This window comes from Stegodyphus dumicola, chromosome 7, assembly GCF_044657685.1.
Source record: "Stegodyphus dumicola isolate Sdum_Otavi_A_Nest chromosome 7, ASM4465768v1".
Lineage (NCBI taxonomy): Eukaryota > Metazoa > Arthropoda > Arachnida > Araneae > Eresidae > Stegodyphus > Stegodyphus dumicola.
In genome coordinates, this window is record NC_140774.1 from 108,895,708 (window position 1) to 108,919,429 (window position 23,722).

Here is a 23,722-nt window from a genome sequence, read left to right on the forward strand (position 1 = left end):
GGTAAGGAAGGACAACTGGCTCCAACACCTCGGAGATGAATCACTGGCTGTTTAAAGCACCGGCAATGCTTATTAGAGGAGTGCGAGAAGTGATATCCAATACCACCCCATACCATAATACCCTGTGCCTGGTGTCTCCAGGCTTGAAACCGACCATCGTGGTGTTGCAGACAAAAGCGTGACTCGTCAATAAAGACAATTTCATTCCATTCTACTGTCCACATCCTTCTTTCATCGCACCATTGGCGGCGGAGACGTCTGTGGTTCTGCGTCAAAGGTAGACGAAGCAATGGTTGTCTTGCGGACAGACCACTCTGGTGTAAGCGGCGTCGAATGGTACGCGCAGACACTGGATGATGCGTTACAGACTGAATTTGCTGTACTTATGGTTCGTGATGTGACTGAGCGATCCGTCACTGCCATGCGCACAATGTTCCTGTTATCACGTGAATTGGTGCACTGAGGTAGATGTCATCGAACACGTTGGTCCGTCGTACCCTCCTGCATCCAACGGTCACATATCCGCATTACAGTTGTTTGGTCTCGTCCAACATGACTACCGATTTCCCTGAAAGATAATCCACACTCTCGGTAGGCCACTATACTTCCTCTGTCGAACTCGGATACTTGATTAAACGACGATCGCTGTTTACTACGAGGCATAATTGATTGTATTTTTGAAAAAAAAAAAAAAAAAAATTGCCGAATTTGAAATCGTCGAAAACTCCAAGCCTTAAATAGCTCTTCGAAGTGGCTCCACAGGCCCACGTGATGTGCGTCTGCGCTGAAATTCTAATCATTTGCATATCTCACCTCCGCTAATGTATGTTGTAAATTTCATGTTATTTGCATGCTTCCTTTAGGGTGTTGCATTTACGGCGGCCAGCAGTGTATAAATTTTTACAATAATTCTCTTAGAAAGAATGTTTTAAGTAGTAATTTCCTCTTATGTTGCAGATCATATAAAATGGCAGCAATTGAGTTAGTACTAACGGAAAAAACAAAAACCATAACATTGCAGATTAAATTGAAGAGCGACTGGTTTTCGGCTATATGGTTGTATAAATTTAAATTAAAAAGACCATCATATCGTATTATAAACGGAACATCCCATGATTTCTCAGTCGAATTATTTGAAGATTCAGGAATTTATCCAGTGACGTTATAATGTATTACTCCCGCCTTCTTAGCGTGCCTTCGTGGTGTAATGGTCTGCACGCTTTGTGCGTATTCGAGAGGTCCATGGTTCGATTCCCGACGAGGGCATTGTTCATTTCTCATTTCCCCTGCTTCCAAAATAAATACCTAATGTCTCTACAGTGGCGCCCGAACTAAAAGGTGGTGAATGCTTATTCTTCACCACCAGGATTTCGGGACTGGGTTTCCCAGTCGCCCTCAAAATGGGGGTATATAATGTATTTCTCCCGCCTTTGCGTTCCTTCTTGGTGTAGTGGTCTGACCTGTCGAATATTCTCGGCGCGTATTCGACAGGTCTGTGGTTCAATTCTTGACGAGGGCATTGCTCATTTTTCGTCTCCTGCTTCCAAAAATCATAATATCTCTAAAACGTATATGGATATCATCTAAAGATGTTTTTCCTCTTGATGAAACCAGTCTTTCCTTTCACCTCACGCATTTAAAATGTCTAGCCTCTAAAGACTGATAAAGACCCTGACTAAATGCTGATGAAATGGATTGAATTGAATTATTAAGTTACGGCAAAGCAGGGCTATCTGCCTAAAAGGAAGGTTGCCTTTGTGAAGAACTTTCTAATGGAAACCAGCCGGCATACACGTTACGCGTGAGGGAAACCACGAAAACGCCCAGCCCCCAGCCCGTTTGCCGGGATTCGAACCCCGGAGCGAACTACCAGTATTCAGCGACGTTACCGCTCGGCCGTTTGTGGGCCCTTTTGAAAAGTATGGCGAGAGCTTTATTTAAAATTAATGTCAGAAATACCAAGATGTTTCGAAAAGTTGAATGCTTTTTTGTATACTTGCAAAATGCCTGAAGAAAAAGAGCAAGCCATTAAGAATAAAAAATAAATTTTTGCATAAAATTTAATATTTTTTTTAATTTAAAACTTTTCAATCTTATGATATCTGATTCTTGCGATTTAAAAAATAAAATATTTGACTAAAATAGAATAACATTTTAAGAAATTATATGTACAATGATAAAATTGTGTAAAGCAATGTGCACAATCATAAAGCTGTTTAAAGCAATGTATGCAAATCATCCTAAGTTAAAATGTCGGCTATACATCTCTCATATTTATATATCTTTCCTGAACGGAACATTGAAAGGTGTGTTAACTATGCTTTACTGGGTAGAGTTCCTCATTTTGTAAAGTTTCTGTTGAACGTGAAGAATCTTAAGAACTGTTAAGCGAATAATCTCTTGAGTTCGTGTGACAAGAAACAAGAAGATTGAAGGGTGAATAACCCTTTATTATTCAAATAAGATTTAACAGAACTCCGTCTTGGTGTGTACAATAAAAGAAGACACTTGGGCTTGAATTTAAGAGACTAAGAAGTAAACTAAAACTATTCTAAAAAGATTATAGCCGAAGCTATCAAGATTCTAACCGAGTTGGCCCCTTAAAGCTAACTGACTGCGAAGCTATCAAGGGCCTGAGTACGGCCGAGCGTAATAACAGCTTAGAGAGAGAGCAGCCAAAAGGCAGACGCGCGCAAATCAGAAACTCTGATTCTCTCTAACTCAGCAAGTAGAACTTCGCGGTTAAATACAGCTCTTCCTCATTAGTTTAGTTTAGTGACGGAGGACGTGGGCACCACACCTTTACCATTATGGTTAATTGGTTTAGCGCCACGTCCACCCTTATCTAAAGCTGACTCATGTTAGGGCCACACGAGATCCACTCATAGGGCACATTGATTAGTGTTACAAAACATAGATATTAAAAATGGTTACATCTGTGTGAACACAGTACTTATGAGTTATGAACAAAACTTTAGCATAAGATTACAATTTAATACCCTATCAAGTAATTTTAGCAAGTTACATATAAAGTTTACAATTCAAAACATAAAGAAGATATATCATACATAATGATTATATTGTACTGTTGTGATTGATAAGTGACGACATTGTCAACATGAATTTACTAATGCAAAATTCAACATTTAAACTCAGTATACAAAAAGCGAAGAACATACAAATGCTTATATTTCATACATTGCCAACTCAAATTTATAGTGGAGAAGTATAAAAATGCTTAGATCTCACATAAGTCTCTAATTATTCTGAATGTCATTGTTAACTTTTATATTACAGCTTACTACTAAAGACACAGTTATTATATTAAAATTGGATGTATTCAGAGTGATTCTAAAACTGAACTGGGTTCTGGCCGGAAGTAGTAAGTTGAAGTTAAGAATCGACAGGAAAGGAACTTTGACTCAAAATTTAACTGTTAATAAAATTAACATAATCCTTACAACTGTATTTTCTCTTTTAATACATGCAGTTTTCAAATGCATTGTAGTTTGGGTCACAAAGTATTCTTCCGGAAGAAACGCAATTCAAATAAATAAAATCAAATTCTGGAAAATTTATATTAATAAATATATTTAAAATGCTCTGTTCGAGTGAATAAATAGAAAATTTTAAAACAATTATCTGAAGAGACAATGCAGCACAAACAATTAAAATAAAAGTCTAAAAATTTAAAAATTACCTAAAATATTATCTATGACAAAAATTATAAAGCAAACTATTTGGAAAAAAAAATAAATAAATAAAAGATGCACCTTTTATTTAAACTACGCAGTTCGAAAGGGAAAATATAAAATTTTAAAACAGTTATTCGAAAGAAACCATGCAACTTAAACAATTAAAATGAAATTTTAAAAAGGAAAAATACTTAAAATAATAACAACTGTCCATTAAAAATATAACATAAAGAACATTATTTGAAAAAAAGGAACGATTGAAACTTTTTTCCCGTCACGCACGATGTAAAAAGGGAAAGGAAAATAGGTTGCCATATATTAAGAAGTTCGCCAAGTGAACTATTCTTGGCGCAACTGAAAAAAAGCGCCAACATAAATTTGCGAATTTCTCCGTAAACTTCATACCAAATTTTACAAAATTTCATATTTAGGTATAATTTGAGTCGTAAAATCGAAATATGGAAAATATTTGTATGTTATTCAGAAAATTTGCGATTTTGTGTCAAAATACCTATGTTAGAATATATAAATCTGATACATATCCTAAGTCGCGTTTCGAGACATAAAGAACGCAATTTGAATTTCGTCAATCGGCCCAGCAGAACGGGAAATATATAACTAGACACTTTTTTTTTTCGCAGTGTACATACAAAACATTTTTATTTTGCTCTTTTAAACAAAATCATATTTTGCCTGGCTTCCTACTTCTTTGAAAATATTTTTTTGGGCTGAAGCAGAATTCATAAAATTTTTGGCAGCTCATGTTTAAATTTTGGTGTATCATAATCAACTTTTCCATTGACTCTGGTGGAAACCTGTTTCGTTCATCTGTCTATATTGATTTTATAATATTAAAGACCATTTCAACATTAGCATTATGAGTTGTAATTGCAAAGAACAATGAACTTTTTTTTTTTAATTTATAATTCTGAGGACTGAGTCTCAGTTCTTTAGGAAAAGTATTTTGCGTATTTCAAATCAGTCAGAAGAGTTAAAAATCTAGCACTGCGTTCTATTTCTTGAAAAAAAAAAGTTTAAATTAAGTGACTGATCAAATAATGAAGAGTTATTAAGCTGCAGTCCTCGTCTGCTTAAGTATGCAAGGCATTGTTCAGAATCCTTCCAAGAAGGTATCTTTTCCAGTAACATCCAATCAAAAATTTCAAATTCTTTTAAAGAAATCTATTTATTCGTATGAAAAATTTCCCGTTCATAAATGTGAATAAACTCTTGCATAACTGAGCTTCTTGAATTTTCTACTTTATTTTTTATAATTTCCTTCACTTTCATTAACAAAAATATTCGTTCCTTTCTTTTAGTTAAACTAGCTTTAATTGAATATAATTTTTTGGGGTTTTAACTGAATATAAACTTTGTTATTACTTCCGAGAAAGTTATTCTCTTTTTACTTGTTTTCTATTTCTTGTTTCCTTTTTACTTATTTTTACTTGTTTGTGGAACACCATAGAATGTATAAACCATAAATGCGCATCGTTCAAATCATTAAAAAAATTAATTCACATGGGTGCTCTCGCGATAAAAAATGTATGGGTTTATTTCCAGGATTCATTAAACGGCGGGAACAAAAAATAACCGTCTTATTTTTGAGTGAAATAGCAACTTTTCGTATTATATTTCAACAGAATTACAAAACTCTTTCAATCCTTCGATTCTTACCCTGTAAATCGGAAAATAATTATACACTTTTAAGATTCAAGATCCAGTGTCCATCTAAGGCTGAGGTGTCCTACCCGCGGGCCGCTTGCAGCCTAAAGGAAATGTCAGTGCTGTTCAAGAAGAGAGTACAAAACGCAAAAGAAATATCAGAACCCAACACTGATGATACATTTTACTGTTGTGATAGGAGTTCGAGGCTGGCTTTCAATATGGACGGCCGGATTTGACGCTCCGAGTTGAAGCGAAATAAAATGCATTTTGAGCGGCGGTTCCAAATCTTCTTTTGACTTGTACGCGAAGTGATTATTTTCATTCCGGTATATTATTTGTATTTGTACGCTTCGCCAGGATGAAGATATCAAGATTAATATTTCCAGAGTATTCTTTCATGTTCAAATTGCAATAGATACCAGCATGAGCGTAGCCTACGGGGTGTAGGGATGTGCGTTTGCATCATCCTAAAGAAATGCAATTTTTTTTTCCTACTCCGATATTAATCTGCACAACGTGCCAAAATATTTGCTGTCTTTTTTATTATTATATTAAGTTTTTCAGTGGAAAAATTCGAGGGCCCTGGACCGACAATTTTAATTTTTCTTAACTTCATGAATTGTCATGCAAACAAACAGCAATCGTCTTGTCACTTGAGTCGGAATAGCCTTTTATCTAATCTCACCTTAAAAGATACACATGAGTAGGGGGCAACTGATTGTAATTTCAAGAGTTTTCTGTAGACAGTATTAGTTTTGTGTCTTATTAGTGGACCAACGAATATATCACTTTCTCAGTACCCATGGGAGCCTCACTACCAAGCGAAGCTTGTATTGGAAAAATTAGGGAGTATACCATTTGGGAGTCTCAGATTTCTTTGTACGGTTTATGAAAAAGGGAATGGGAATTGCTGCAAACTCCCCTTAATTTCATTCATTCATTACAATTGTTGTTTCATTGTATGGTGGTAGTTCGAAACTTCCTTGCATCCATTCACCTTAGAACTGCTGAAGATGATTGATTCCTTTTGAATTGAAGGTAATGAAAATAATCTTTTAATCTGTACAAATATTAACTCACGCTTATTCGAGTTCTCCTTCAATAATTCCCAAGCTACAATAATATTGTGCTCGCAACTGCTTACACAATTCGATCTGCATCATCTTTTAATGAAGATTTTAAACACTAACTTTTGAGCGTTAAAAGATATCCGCTCTTGCAAAATTCCACTAAATGTTGACAGATTTAATTTTTAGGAAATTTAGCACTTTTAGCCTTTATCTCTAACTTGAAACCCAACTTAACTGCCTCTGAGTTTATATTTAAATTTAAGATTACTTCATCTGGATTTTCCTGAATACTAAACTGTTCCTCAACATACTTTTCAAGACCATTTTCTCTACAACTTATATGCAACTAATCAAACATTTCTTTCAGTTCACTACTAAATACATAATACATTTTTAAAAGTAATTCGCATGTACTTAAGTCCACATTTTCTATGTTATCTTTATATTTCATTATTTATGATTTTAACACTCTCTTATCTCTTATCTTTTATCTTCCTGATTCATATTTAAAATAGCTTAAAACACAACTTATACTTTATTCGCCATCTGGACACCACTTAACGGGAATAACGCATTCGAGCAGAAAGTCTCCGGTATAGATAGACTGACCATTAACTTGTCATAAGAGAAACACCTGATGATTTGTTTTGTCATTGCTCGTGATTCATTTAAGGCAAAGATTGAAGAAGTATATAAAAACATATATTTCCCAGGTTACAGTCCACTGATGAAATCACCTCCATATGGCTCAACAATAAATGTTCTTGCGTGAACATTTTGTACTAATTATACATTTTTGGGATTGAAAGCAGTCTTTTCTGTACTTAGAGAAATGTACTGAAACCCATTTCCTGTGAGTTACCCAAAACTTTCCTATTAGGTCTGTTTTAATTTTTTTAGATCTATTATACTTTTTAGACTATCAGATTATAAGGTATTTCTCCCGCCTTCTTAGCATGCCTTCGTAGTGTGGTGGTCAGCACGCTCGGCGCGTATTCGAGAGGTCCGTGGTTCGAGTCCTGGCAAGGGCATTACCCACTTTTCATGTCTCCTGCTTCGAAATAACCTAATGACTCTACAGTGGCGTCCGAACTAAAAATGTTGATGGATGATGATTCTTCACCACCGGGATTTGGCGATTGGGTCCCCTAATCCCCAGTTCCATTTAAAAGGGGGAGTATATAAGGCATTTCTCCCTCCTTCTTAGCATTCCTTCGGGGTGTAATGGTCAGCACGCTCGTCGCGTATTCGAGAGGTCCGTTGTTCGAGTTCTGGCATTGCTCATTTTTCGTGTCTCCTGCTTCGAAATAACCTAATGTCTCTACAAGATTCTTGCAAAACATGGTCACAACCATAAACTGAAACATTTGACTTATCACCACAGTTGGCAGTAACTCTAAGAGAATATACAGTAGGCCTTCATTCAGATGGATTTTTTTATGATATATTAGTTTCAGCATTTAGTGAGAAATTCTTCTCAAATTTAGCATTAAATTTTCCCGTAGGTTTTGCATAAGTCTCAGCAATAAACATTCTAACATGCCATTCTAACTTTCCAGTATTCTGTTAATTATTTCTTTCATGAGTACTTTTGGTAAAGATGAGCTCCCAGCTCCATATAAGGCTTCCTTTCTCTCTTTCTCTCTCTCTCTCTTTTTTTTTTTTTTTTGTGTGTGTGTGTGTGTATGTGTGTGTGTGTGTTTTAATTCAGCTGCACTTCAATTTGTATGAATAATTTAGACAAATATGCATAGTAATATAAATTTAGATTGAATGGACATTGCCTTTGTACATTATGTTGGTTTCAAATTTTGATAAGTACCTAAATAAATTTATTGGTATTAAGTTCGTTGGTTCAAGTTCATTGTTCTAGTTCTAGCAGAAATAATGGCACGAAATTTGAACATTCTGCAGGTTCCTTCCCTTATAACTTCTTTAACGTGTGCTGGAGAGCTGCGCATTTCATATCATTCGTATAACTCTGTGACACGCGTTTCCCTTGAAATTTGCAAACGTTTCGGGCCTCTGCTTCCTTGTGTTGCCTTTTCAATATCGGGTAGTGTACTTTTAGAAAACAGTGTGCCATCATTTTATATGATAAGCAATATTCTGAGTCCTGTAAATCTGTATCGACGAAAGAACACAGAGAAATCTCTATTTTCATATTCTGAGACAAATGATGAATCATCGTCATTTACTCCTAAACAACACTCAAAACTCATCATTTGTCTCAGACTACGAAGACAGTGAGTTTGAAGTATCCTTTTGGCGATAAGAAGAATAGTCGAATAGCCAGCCTTCTGTCGATAAGAAAGTAGACTGTATGTCCATAGATCGCTGGTTCGGCTCCGGCTCGACAAAACAAACTGCATATTGTTTTGTTGTATGTGCTGGTTCAAAAATTAATTTTATATATCACATGGATATGAACTATAATCCTTTTATTGTTGCTAGTATACTTCAGGTTACACAGAATTTCTTCTTCAGTTTTACATTTACTCCAATGTTCCAAATTGATGCGACTGTTGGCGGCCTCTCTTTCACTCTCTTCCTTCATTATACAAGCTCTGCCACTGCCTTCGCACTGCTTCTTTGCAACCACATATATCAGAAACTCTCTCGGCATCACTACTCATGACGCACAAACAATAGTCTAGCTGTAGAGTGTGGCAAAGAGCTTAGCGATAAATAGTTGTAAAGAACATATGCTGTAGACATGGATGTAGCCAGTGGGGTGCAGGGAGGTGCATTTGCACTCTAAATAAATGCAGTTTTTTTCCCTTGTCAGATATTAACTAACAAAAAGTTACAAAAGAATTTGCTCCGTTAAACTTTTTTTTCAAGGCAAAAATTCAAGGACCTCTGAACCAACAATTTAAATCTTTTCCTAAACCTCACACTTGCCATGTAAATAATTAGCAGTCGCTTGAGGTCGGGGTGACCTTTTATCTACGTTCACTTTAAAAAATACAAATGAGTAGAGGATAATTGGTAGTAATTTCAGAAGTTTTTTGCAAGTAACACTAGCTTTTTGTTCTGTTGGCTGACAAATGCGTATATCATTTCCTCAGTACCTTCGGGGTGGGGGCTGAAGAGAAACTTATTCGGGTAAAATTAGGGACTATGCCTACAAAGAGTCTCAGATCTCTTTGTAGGATTAATGAGAAAGGAAAATGATATTGTTATAAACTCACCAGTATATCACAATATTAACCATTAAGCAAAATAAGCACATGCTTAGGGTATCAGTGATAAGATTAGGGGACAACACTGAAAAGGTCCTTGAAACTCATGGAACAGGGGCATCACAAAAATTATCATTGTTGATTTTATCACAGAATGCATGCAGTTAAGCCAAAACCGAGAGAAGAAACTGGGTATTATAACTATAAATGTATTACCTGGGGTATCAAAATCCTTTAAAAGCTTACGGCCTTTATTTAAACACTCTGAAAACTCTTTATTTGAAAAATTATTTTCTGATCTACCTTACTGGTGCAAGGATCGGAATTCTGAGACTATTCAAATAAGGATGTGAGTAAAGATATCAGTACTAAGTAAAAAAAAATCTACCTAGGTATTTAAAATATTTTTGTATGTGATATTTTTCAGTCATCACAGGTGCATAAGTGAAAATTTTGGAGTAAGTCCGGTTGGTAGAATATTGAAAAACTGGCTTCAAGATTTGATCCAAACAAATACTGAAACCAAGTAAAATATAACTTTGTAAAAAATATAGCTCATAAAAATGCGATTTAACATCTTATTACGATTTTTTAACTATTTACATGGAGTTCCCACATCAGGAACATCATCAGTTTCTTTGTATGTTTGTTTAACCAATGATCGAGTGGATAGGATAAAATATTACGTAGTTGGACCCGATTTTTGGAGTTCCGAAGTGCCAGAGCTTTTATGATCCACTCTAAGTATAATGCAAATACGAGTCAGTATCCTTTAGAAAGACGTCTATGAACGCATCCCTTCCCTATTGGATAGCAACTCTTGCGTGCTTTACTGTCAACAACTAAATACAAAAATCCAGTCCCTTATATCAGTGATCTCAAATTGGCGGTTTGCGAGCCGCATGCGGTTCTCTTAGTAATTTTATGCCTTCTACGAAGACATTTTAATTATGGTGTTGGACCTATTTCAAGATTTTGGTTATTTGTTGTCTGAATTTACATTATTTTCCTTACTATTAAAAATGAAAAAAATAACACAGTAGCAAATCTATAAATAGAGCTAATTAATTTACAATGCGATATAACTCATATTAAAGTATTTGAAAACACAGATTTTTATTACCTTTTTTTATGCGTACTTGCCAAAAAAATTAAATACTCTCAGTTACGATTTTTTGTGCTGAGAATTTTTTGTATTCCCAACTTTTTTTCACAATTGGCAGTTAATAAGAAAGAACTAGATTAACTAATGAGCATCTATCTATATTCCTTGATGAAGATAATATCTAGTAATTTCTCTTCAAGGTTAGAAACTATATCTGAATAAGAACAAACCACGCCATTACGAGTCATGCTGCAGTAAGAAGTAAAGTTTATAATTCTTTACATACAAATAATATGTGTTTTATTCATGCGCTGAAGAAAAAATAAATAAATAACAGAAGTTATTCTAAAGTTTGGTTAGTTATTCTAAAGAGTGGCTTGTTATTCTAAAGTTTTGAATTTCGAATTTGTTTTATTATCTATTTCATATTTTGTAAAACTTTAACAAATTTTTGATAAGCAAACTCAACGATTTCAAAGCGAGCAATTGCAACACTGTACAGGGGAAAAAAAAGAAAAAAAAAAGCTATTTTTATCTCCAGCTTGCAAGATTGTAATCAAAAATTCTAAAGGTACCTTTTTGAATTATTTTGTGTTATTGCTGCTGAGTTGAATTTTATGGTTTAAGTGCAAAGAATATGATATTTAATGAATAAAGGTAATGCACAAAACTAAAAAAAAAAAAAAAAAAAAAAAAAAAAAAAAAAAAAAAAACAGTTCACATAGCTCAGAACATTGCCATTGAATTACAAATGCCGAGAATTTTAAGTGCAACGACATTTTTCAAATACTTTAACATCTAAATCTGACAAACTTTAAAAAAGGTTTCTTCTAGATACCCTCTAAATACAAGAAACCCTCTAGATACGTAATTAACCTACGTATCTAGGTTCTTTATTATCAGCGGAGAAAATATTTTCCAGCGACAATTTTTTATTGTTATTGTTTTTTACTGGTTGTCTGAAAGGTGCTGGCTGAAAAAATTAGCAAATTATTGCAGTATTTCGTGATTTTTATGACTTCGAAAATTTTGAAAGTGAGATAGAACTTTGGCACAATTTTTAAATAACAGTAAAGATTGACAAAGGAAAAAGACTTCTTGACAATGAGTTTTTTCCACAAACAAAATATACACTTCTTACTTTTTTGCCGCTCATCAGAGGCCGAGCGGTTAATGGCAAAATCTCCCCTAGAAGCAACACAGCACATACAGCGATGTGCGATACTGTCAATTATGCATTCTATCAGTTTCGTAGGAAGTGAGAGCCTTTGCTCTTGCAAAGCAGTTGCAAGCGTGGCAAGGGTCTGAAGAGGAGAATTGATAATAGCTATACATCTTCTTAAAGCATCTCAAATATACTCGATAGGATTCAGGTCTGGTGGTCGAACTGACCACTCCATACGCTGAATTCATTGGTGCTGAAGATAATCATCTACAATGCGTGCCCTGTGCGGTCTAGCGTTGTCGCCCTGTAGCAGAAAATTATAACATATTGCAACGGCCTAAGGGCGCACATGAGCACCAAAGATGTTATAAGTTTGAGCATTCATTATTCCCCGTGAAAGGACATAGAGGTGTGTGCGAAAAAGATACCACCTCTAAACACAGATACTGCCTCCTCCGTATGCATCTCTTTCACGGATATTTTGATGGATGATAACTGATTCCAGGTTCTCTCCAAATCAAATAACGCCTACTATCGTTTTGGAGGTTACACCTGGAAACATCTGTAAAGACAACAGCCCTCCGTTGATCAGCTGTCAAGTGGACATGATGACGTGCCTAACTGAAAAGTTCCCTTCTGTGACGTGACGTGAGCAGCACGCAAATGTTGAGTGCCTCGCGTACATACCTCCTTCGTAAAGCATTCTACGCACGGTGGACGTTGACTCAAACCTTCCAGAGGCTGCAGCAAAAGAAGATCTCGGTTGAGTTGGAGTTGCGGTTATATTCCTTCGTGAAAATAACAACAAACTATCGGTCATCAGCGCTCATTATAGCGGTTGGACGACCTGGACTGAACCTCCTGAATTCTGAATCTGTAGTTAGAAATTGTCGCCAAAGTCTATGAACGACAAAAGGACAAAAATATTTAACCATCTGGCCACTTCTGTCTAACTTTGCCTTGCCTCTAGTCTTCCAATAGCTCTCCATCGCAGTTCTTCGGTCAATGCTGCCTGAAGGTGATTCTTACAAATTAGCTATCCCGGATTTCGTATCTCAGTATCACAGCAAAATTTGCAGGCTTGCTCTGAAGCATGTAGTTTTATGCTCTTCTCAGATGACATATTTCGATGGCAGCGCCATTAATTTGCAATTTTTACATTAATTAATTTGTATTAATAAAACTCGCTATGGCATCTTAAGTATTCCGAGGTTTTCTTTAGATTACTGCTTCCCAGCTTGTTTTATGCGGTTTACCCTTAAAATTTGAAATTTGTTTTTAATTTTTCAACCATACAATAGAAGATGAAGTAATGTATCTGTTATCGGCAAAGTAATGAAACGCCGGCATTTTATAGAATGCCTAGGCATCGTACATAATGCCGGACCATTTTAGACAAACTATGAAATATGAGAATTATTACATACTTTCCCTAGGCGTTGTATAGAATACCTAGGCATTCTGTAGAATGACAAATTCTCTTTTGGAAAAGTATAAAAAAAACCTTATGAATAAGGCTATTATTTAAAAGACGTTCATTCCTTAAAAATACAAACATTATTTTGGAAAAAAAAAAAAAAAAAAAAAAAAAAAAAAAAAAAAACCATTTAAAAAAACTGTTATTCGAAGTATGTAAAAAAGGTATAGCGAGATTATCTTGACACAATATATTAAATTTGTATTTTCTGTCTGGCTGAGACAGGGAATCAGTAAGATCTACCTGACAACGGAAATTAAATCCAGAAACAATAATAAGTTTCACAACAATGTCCATTTTAATATCTTTTTGTTTTTTCTGGTAGGGATCACATAGGTGGTTCTAGAGTTCCAATACCATTACGTGCAAAGTTTTTTTATTTGGTTGAAAGTTCTTTCAACATTCTGTCACGTCGTCCGTGTGCAGTATTTGACGCCTAAAGAGTTTTCATAAAGTACAGGAAATAACTCATCCATGACGTAATAATATTGTATAGTACTGACGCTTTCTTTAACAGTATAAATTAATGTAATTTTATTTTCCACAATCACTATATCCTAGTGATTCAGAAGCCAGTAGTCCCACGGTTCCCTCTTAGTAGTCATTTCAGCCATTTTACATCATTTTTTAACTTCTGGTAAGTAGCTGGGGTCTTCGAAACGAATCGAAAATGCATTTCATACTTTGCCGGTTTGTCATTTGGCATTCTATAGAATGCCTAGGAAATGTGTGAAATATGAATCGTTTCATACATTGGCGGCTAGGTTTTAGGCATTCTATAGAATGCTGGGTTTCAAACTTTGCCGGTAACATATCCAAACGAATTGTACCATAGCTCAGATTGGGAACCCTTGCTCTAACTCTTTTCTCAGGCTGTACCTACATCATGAGTAAGTATTTCGGCTGAATGCTATCTATGATCGAAATCTGTAACAACCATCCAAGGACGGGATTTGATGCATGGTCTGTTGATTAATTTTGATCTTGTGGTCACTATGATCTATTTTCCATTATTTTCACAGAAATTCTACAAATGTGCATTTCTAAAGTACATTCAAGAAACTAGATTTTTGGGCATATAACACTGGTTAACATTAATTAAAGAACTGATTATCATTAATTAAGTAAATTGGAAAACTTGTGGAATTAACCACTATATGCACATCATGATTTATAAGCAGACCTATTTAATGAGTACCTATAAATAATATAAATTTTCTTCCCCGCGTTTTTTCACAAGAGATGGGTAAATTTTATAAGGTATCAGGTAAAATGAGTAGCCACGAAGGTGATTAAATGTGATAGAGAATTGTCGGTACATTTGAGGCAAACCAATCAAAAGCAAACATAGCTACAGAGCTCAATGTAACGCCCAGTGGCAACTGCAATTTGTGGAAAAAGTTTCAGGAAACTGGATCTATATCGAGAAGACCTGGACAAGTTCGATCAAGATCCACAACGTACGGCGACATGGGATAGATACAGCTTCACAATTCTCACGAGAGCTATACGCTGCCACTGTACCTGGGGAGAGACTGGAACATGATACCATCCGTCATCAGGGAAAATTATCTTTGCGATGGGGGAGGAATAAAGGTTTGGGCAGGTATTAAATTGGACCAATTCACACCCCTGCACGTGTTTGGAAAGGCTTCGTGGCTGCTTTGAGATATAGAACAGGGATCTTTGAGCCCTATGTTCGAATTTTAGGGACGCAGTTGGTACTGGATTCCTGTTAATAGGCAACAATGTTCGTCCACATACCGCTGAGTTGGTCAACGATTAATTGGAAAAGGAGGATATTCGCCTCATGGATCGACCAGCCAGATCTCCTGACGTTACCCCTATGAAGTATATCTGACACGCTTTCGGGACAGCTATTTAAATGCTTTTTCTCTGTTATAAATGTATATTTATACGAAATTACGTTAAAAATTGTCCATTAGTTTTTCAAAAATTCGACGTAATATGCAGATTCTCTTAATTTTGTACATGAGTGTCCGTTAACACCTAATTCGCATTTTTATAGTATTTACATTTTGATAAGTAATAAAAAATTACCAGCATTTAGTAAAAAACTGATTTGCATATAATTTATACTCGCGAATTTCTGAACTGAACTTCGATTGAAATATTGCAGACAGCAAGATTCAGATTTCGGCTTAAATATGTTTATGAAAATAACAGATAAAATTAATAATTCATAGAAAGACCACTGAGATTCGTCTTTTGTATTAATTAGGCAAGTATCGATTTTTTTTAACAGAATTCTTTCATGCTTTTAGGCTGTGTACAGAGGGATATGAAAGTCCATAAACCCTTAGAAAATTTGGATTTTTATGAATTTGCAATATATGGTAAAATAGTAACCGTAAAAATGCATAAAATGCCTGTAGAAATTAAGAAGTTTATTATGTAAATTTTGATTACAGTAATTTTAAGCTTGCATTGCTAGGGTATAAGCTTATACAACAGCTGACATTTTGTTAAAAGCAAGAATAATAATTTATATATTATCATTTACTGCTAAAGCTTTTTTATTCAAAATTTGAAAAGATATCAGCTGTATTTACAATGATTTTTCGTGGATTCGAGATATGTAAAAGGACCAATGACTGTCAGAAATCTGAAGACATTTAGAAATTTGATTTAACAGGTTGTTTGGAAGATTTTTCGTAAAATGCAAGACCAGAGGGGATTGATGTTTCAGAACTGGACACTGCTAAATTATGAGTACGCAGAAAGAAAGTTGTGCTGAAATTTCCCATTGAGACTAATTCTTTGTACGTACTTACATGAAATTCAGCATCCTGAGAAAATTAAAACCGATTTTGAAGGTATTAATTGCTTTTTATTACAGATCGAATGCGATCTGGTAATTACAAATAGAACTAAAATATGGATGATACTGATTATCCGATAGCGGATCCTCTCCACAACAGTTCCTCAGAATGGCACCTGAAGAAAATGACTTTTCATGCAGCCAACTTCATTACTAAAGTGAAAATGAAATCTTACGCTTATTCATACTGGAAAAACTGAATCTTGATTTCGTAAAATTAAGAAAGCTGTAACAGCAAAGAATTTCATCGAAGTTATTTTGGTGTTCATTAGGAAACGTAAGCTTCGTTAGGAAATGCAAGAAACGAAAACAGATATGCGAGTGGAGAAGACTACGAACTGTAAATACTATAGCATTTCGCCAAGGATGACATTCTTGATGCTGTAACTCAATAGGAGTCAGTAGAGGAAAGTAAAGAAGAAAATGGCGATGAAACTGTGAGACTAGTCATGATATCTAATATTGGACTAATGTGGACGAATTTAGTGTATATAGGACTCGATTGAACGCGACCTAAATAACGTTATTGGTTCACGCATCGTTTGTCGCACTCTGTGGAAGAATGTCGACCTTTCGACAAAAAAAGAATACAAGAGACTTTTTTCAGAATAAAAACATTTAAGCGTATGTAAATTTTACTGCTATTTTAATTGAACCCCATTTTAGACAATAAAACATTAAGTTCATTTGAAAACCTTTAAATAATTTATTTTTTAACTCTTTCGCTACGAAAGAGCTGGTCGCAGTTATTCATTCGTGGCACGAGAAAGTTTTCCACAAGAGAAGTTGCAATCTGCCGCAGCGTAAGCCGCGAAAAAATGCTTTGCGGCATTCATTCATTCATATTCATTCATCATATTCATTCATTTAACGAAGCAGCAATAAAACATTTTCATTAATGAAAAGTACCGATCTTTGCTCATAATTTCACTGGAAATATCGCTTTGGAGAAACTTACTTTTTAAATCAATGTTCCTTTAAGGTTAACTTTTTGTTCCGCGTTATTAATAACGAAGCAGCAATAAAACAATATAATTCTTTCAATTCCGTCCCTTCTGACACCTGTACGTGATTCCTTTTAAGTTGTCGTTAAAAGTAGTTTGTTTTTCCCACAATTAATTGAATTAAATATTCAGAAAACGCAGTCAAAAGTAATCTAAAATTCTCAGCAAGCGATTTAAATTGCTTTCTACTGCTCCCGAATGTTGTGGCATAAAATCATTAACATTTGGGCTAAACTTCTTAGAAGTCCATTTGATACCAGAAGAGTAGGAAATCGTATTTTAAATTCCTCTTTTTCTTTAGATTCTGAAGTGCTAAGTATACGTGCTGTATTGTTTTTCCTTCTTTTGCAAAATGCTAAATTATACTCATTTTCTTCATCAAAATCACTTCCTGAATCAATTATTTCCTTTATCCATCGTTCTCCTTTCAAGCTCCTTTCAAGCACTCATCTTTTAGGAAACTACATTCAGACTGTAAGTAAAATATTAAAAGATTTACGATATAAACAAACATACCAATTTGTTTTCCGCAACTTATCTGTATAATATAGAATATATATAATTAACGCACGCTGTTGACTAGTTTCTAATCATATAATGGAATGATAAGAGCGGTCGTACCCAGAGAATGTTTCGTGATTGCCGCTATACCTAGACAACATTTCGTCGCTCTGCCGCCTGGCAGCAGCACCTAAAACATTTCGTGTAATTTTATGTAATGTTTTCTCTCTTAACTGTAAAATTATACGGTGTTAATTCATTGAAATGCGATTATTTTTAAATATTTACAGATTTTTTAATCGCACTGTATATATCTGCGAATCATGAAAAGTCCATAAAGCAATATGTTAGTAGCACATTCCTATCGAAAATATGTTTCATACCCTTTGAGTATAATTTTTTCTTAGGTACTCAGCTACGAGATAATTTTGTTTGCCTTTTTATTTTCACATCTAGCTTATAAACAATACCCTTTTATTTCTGTCACCATACACATTATTGCAGTCAATAATATGAAATAAATTTTCACATGCTGATGGCTATTATTACGAATAAAACAGTTGTAAACATTTTGAAAATAGAAGACATGTTTCTGCAAGCTGAATTTCTGTAAATGCGACTGCTGTGTCTTGTTACTGGTAGAGGATAAATTACAGTGCGAGGTGTCCAAGCTGGGGTAGTATACGGAGCTGCTCTTGTATTCAGTAGGTAAGCTGATGTGGACAATGGACTGTAAGTCTGTTCTAATTGCCGCAGTGCTGGTTTTGGATTATAATCTTGAGTTTGTTGAATGGAGACATCCGATGGGCAAATCTTATCAGTTGATTTCAATCTGAAATGGAAGCAGGTTGCGTTATTTTTTAATTAAATAAGTAACACATTTAATTAGTTCAACGCACTTAAAAATAGGTGATCGTCTGAAATCTTAAGCTTCTAAGTTAAAGAAAGGAAAGTTTAGCATTGAAGGAACTATATTTATTGTCCATGAACTATTTTTTAAAATTTATCTAAAAAATTACGTTAACAGACTCTTTGAAAAATTATCGAAAATCAAGTATATATATATTTTGACTCACGGAAGAATTTCCTTTCGCAAATGATTTTCAAACTTGCAGTTTTAATGGTTCTTCCCCTCTCCCCCAGTTTTCCCTCAAATATGCTTAACGACGTTTGCGCGGGTAGATACTACTAATAGAATTATTTTACATCTACATTTTCCAATAGCTGTTGTCAAAGGTACTTCCATATTTAAATAACATTCATTTTTGAATCATAGAAATATCATACAACATATATATATAATTTAAAGTCAAGTTGTAAGAACAAACGAAAAAAGACCCATGTTGTCAAAATTTTGCGCATTGAGCTGTAAAATTAAGGACATTAGAAGATAAATTTTAGTACGCACGCTAAAAAGTTACCAGAAACTGTGGCTCCGTGAAAACTTCAGCATAAGCATATTTAGTTGCTATGAAATGTGTGAAAGAGGAGAAAAATACAATATTTGAATATTTACAAGTAAAATTAATAAAAAGTAAGCTATATACTAAACTAATTAAGTAATTTTTAACGCAGTAAAAAAACAAATCAATTGAACGAGGTAAAATAAAAATAGTAAGCTATATGCTAAACGAATAAAGTATATTTAAAACACAGTAAAATACTAATCAATTGGTCAAGGTAAAATATAAAATAAATATTAATATATATATATATATATATATATGTGTGTGTGTGTGTGTATAAGAATTTACTTAAATTACCTATTTAAAGAGTGTAAACTGAAGTGTATTATTTTATAGGATATGCAAGCTAATGTAACATATATTTGTGATATATCATTATATCCTTGATGAATAAGCAATGTTTTCCATCTTGGAAGTTCGGAATAATCTTATTTATATATAATCATAGCTAGAATATCACTACTGTTCCTGTTAGTGAAATTTTCAAGCTTCTATTAGTTGCTTCAAAAACATTGTTCTTTTTCACCAATATCATTGTCATGATTCTCATACTTATTCTTAGTATCTAACACTGTTAATAAATGTGCAATACGACTAAAGAGTTCTCAGTAGGACAAGCATAGGAATTTTAAAAAATGCTATCGAGCTTTTAAACTGAGATTCAAGATTTTTATTTATGTTTCACACAAACATATAACTTTTGACCGCGATATCCGCAAACAGCAAGTTTGTCATTTATTCTGAATATACACGAGGACCATTCTCACCGTACTGCCAATTAAATTTTGTCGTACATTAATGCGGTAATTACTATTTCTCCGTGAACTTATGGTTTCATTTGAATCATTATTCCCATATTTATGAATTTTGTACCCAAGGTTTTAGTTTCACATATTATCTATCCTATGGTTAACAAGTGTACCTGTAATATTGAATAGCAGGTGAAAAATCCTGTAACTTGCCATATGTATATAATGAAACTTGCTGAAAACAGTTGTAAAAGTAAAAATCAACTTACGCTTGTGTTACCGTGTCGCATCTGGATTTCAGTGATGACATCGAATCGTCCAGGATATGCAAGGCTTGAGGACCGCACAGTGTTTGAATTGGTTCCGAGACACACTTCTCATACTGTCGATAAGCACTAATGAAAACAAATATGTGAAAAGATATCCCTAAAAATCTTAAACAAATTTCACTTGCAAATGTCATCATTATTATTACGAAATAACGAATAGAAAGTTTTAACTCGAAATTGGAATTTTATTATTATTAATTTCCTAGTCAATTACGGAAACGAAATACTTCTATGTATATTTTTATTAAAAATTAAATATGCAAGGTCACTAAAAAATTGCAAATTCTACCTGTAAAACCTTTATATCTTCTGTATACTTACTTGTAAACTGCAATAAAAAAACGAATGGTTCATCACCTGATAAACAGTATACGTGACATGTCTATACCAGATAATTTAGGCGCCACTTCGAGTCAACCGACATAATCAAAGCAATTGTCAATTTTATTCGGCACGTGTTCTAGCTGCGCTTTTTCTAACTTACATAGAAAGCAGTGTTATAACCAAGGCTTGGATTTTGAAGGTATATGCATTTTTTTGCTTTTATTTTTAGTATTTTCATTAAGTGCTTTTCTTAAAAGTTTTTCGAGTAACTGAAAAATAAAATCACCTTTAATGGTTAGGTAAGGATTGTAAATGGGGTTCTGTGGAAGAAGTAACAGCATCAGATCCTACTGAAAATCATTTCTAATGTTAAAAGTTTTAAGAATGCTAAGTGATAAGGCAGGGAAGAATGATTATAGAAAAAGAATGGCAATAAAGGGTCTGTGCGATTTTAGTTCAGACCAAGGGTCTGTGAGATAAATAAAGGGTCTGTGAGACTTTAGTTCAGACCAAGATGTTCTCAAAACAATAATTCAAACGAAATCCTGACCATAGAGATCTAAAAGTAAACATTTGATATGAAAATTTGAAATAGACTATAAAATTTGTCAAAACCTTATTAATTAATATTCTGAGTTTTAATGACGTTATAGCTTTTCAAAGCAGACTGCACATTATCTGAAAGAATGTCAATATGGCTCTCAATCTCTTTCTACCTTTTAAAAGCAATAAAAGACGGCAGCTTTGAAAACTTCAAAATACGATCTAATACTTTAAAAATGAATTTACCATAAAATTCATTTTAAATTTAAGAAGTATAAAAGAATTAAAAAATAAAAAATTGAAAACAATCATAAAAAAATCTGAATGTTTTCAGATTTTACATTACGCCCAAACAGGCATTATTTTCTTTACAGTTGTAAAAGTAAACACACACACACACGTTTCAAGAGCATTTGGGCTGAAAATATTTAAAACCAGCATATGTTTAGAATTTCTGATAGGCAGTCCGGCTCCTTGGAGAAAAAATGTTTTATTCTCTACAGTGTTGTCACTGTACTCTTTGAAATCGTTGAGTTTTTTAATCAAAAATTCGTTAAAGTTTCACAAAATATGAAATATGCAATAAAGTAAATTCCAAATTCGGGCTGCCATATTTGAGTGGAGGGCTACGCCATTCAAAATTTGAATAACTCTGGGTACCGCTGTTTTTTCACAATACGAGAAATATACATACCTTCATTCAGATTCTTTATTATTTAATTTCTTTAAATATAAAACAAGGCAATGATATTTGGTGGCAATAAATTGAAAAGTGATTCAACGCAAAATTCTGTTTTGAGACTAATAACCCTTCTTGACAACGCCATTTGGGCTAAAATTACTCTGTTCTTTTGTTTGCTATTAAATAATGAAAAATATGTATGTATGTAAGTAAGTTTGTACGTTTTTCGCATTGCGAAAAAACGAAGGCACCTAGAGCCATCAAATTTTGAATATAGGTAGTCTTCCACCCGAACATGTGCACTTCGAAGCCCGAATTTTGAACTTCAAATTTATTTTTGTATTATTTCGCATTTTATACGAAGCGATATAAAAGCTTTGCGCTTTTACTCAGAAAGATGTTTATGTTTTGAATTTAATTAGAAAATCAGCGATATAAAAGATGTGTGTTAGCACTCCACAAAACGCAATACATTTGTCTTTCGAAATGAATTAATAAACTCATCGATTTAAAAGAAAATGTTGTTTCTGCCTAAATTAAAAGTACTTTAGTGTATTGCCCTTTGCTAAAACGTAAAATTTTTAATTTTTCTTAAATTTGTTTTTCTTATTAATTAACAAACTAAGTGATTTCAAATCAATAAACGCAGATGCCTTTCCATTATTATTAATTACTTTGCTGGATCCATGAAATTCAATCAGCTTGATTCATTAAGATCAAGCGGCCAGTCTTACATAAAAATATTATAGTTACTCTTTATCAGAACTGTTTGAACATATCATTACGCTTTCTGTTAATAAATTAATTATATTCAACGATTCAGCAAGTAATTGTTTTCAGCATATAAGTTTTTAGTAAATGAGTGGATTTATTTATACTCTTTCAATAAAAACTGAACATTTCGGATCTAAAAACCATTATCGTTTCGCTTGTTGGTATTGGAAACTGTACCTTAATTAATTAATTAAAAAAAAAACTACCTATTTGAAAGCGTTAACCTTCCAAATGTTTTTTTCCGTGTCTCTTTCTAACGTCAAACGAATCCTTCTGGATTCGAAAGGTTTCTGAAAATAACCTTCACAGCGACCGAATGACTTCATATTCTTTGACTAAAATTTACCTACCACGCTAAGTTTTGACTGTGAACTTATGTTAACTTCGCTACAGTAGTATAGAAACATTCATCATATTATTAACAACTGAAGTAACTGAAACCATTTACATTCAAAGCAATCATGCAAAACGACTTGCATGATTGCTTTCACGACAAATTTTCTTTATGTCTTCTTGCAGTCATCATGCAACAACATTTATTTCATACAGATTAAAAAGTATCGGGTATGTGTTCGTCAGGGAATTAAATTGAAACTCAGTAGGAAAACGTTTAGAGAAATATTAATGAACACAATTGTTTAACTAAAAGCAAAAAATATTAAATGCACATAAAAAATAAAGTCTTAAAAAAAGGAGCACGAAAGATTATTTATTTTTCTAAGAGAAATGACAGTTTTTAATAATATTATGTTTTTATTTCATTCGAAAAAGACTTATAACTTAACAGATGTTTGTAGAAACAAAACATTAGGTATCTAGGCAACAGAATCATAGCTTCTAATTAAAATATGGAGAAGGAGAAGGAGAAAAAAATTTAAAACTGTCAAACTGTCATTATTTCCGTCAATTATTTTTGCCAAATATTTACTTTCCATCGATTTACCATGATCTTTTTCACAACGCTTTTTTCCCAGTTAAAAAGATTTTCTTATAATGTACAAATTGCATTTAACGCATTAAAATAGAATCCTATATTCTTTATGCAGATAGTAATGATTAAACATTTTAATAAACTGAAAGTGAACTGAAAAATGGTTACAACCAATCCTGGGATCCTGAGACAAAACTGTTAGTTTTATAACC

At 33.7% G+C, this 23,722-nt stretch overlaps 1 protein-coding gene across 2 annotated transcripts in view; it reads right to left on the reverse strand.

Annotated features, from left to right (window-relative positions):
• Window positions 1-18,135: 18,135 nt before the first annotated feature.
• Window positions 18,136-23,722, reverse strand: part of LOC118184834 (uncharacterized) — an 82,398-nt gene continuing 76,811 nt past the window's right edge. For both annotated transcript variants that reach the window (XM_035354565.2, XM_035354564.2), the window contains exons 5-6: window positions 20,197-20,322; window positions 18,136-18,544 (exon numbers count right to left, since the gene is read on the reverse strand). In XM_035354565.2, the coding sequence (XP_035210456.1) occupies window positions 18,238-18,544; window positions 20,197-20,322 (433 nt within the window). In that variant the 3' untranslated portion in view covers window positions 18,136-18,237. The remainder of the gene's footprint in view (window positions 18,545-20,196; window positions 20,323-23,722) is intronic.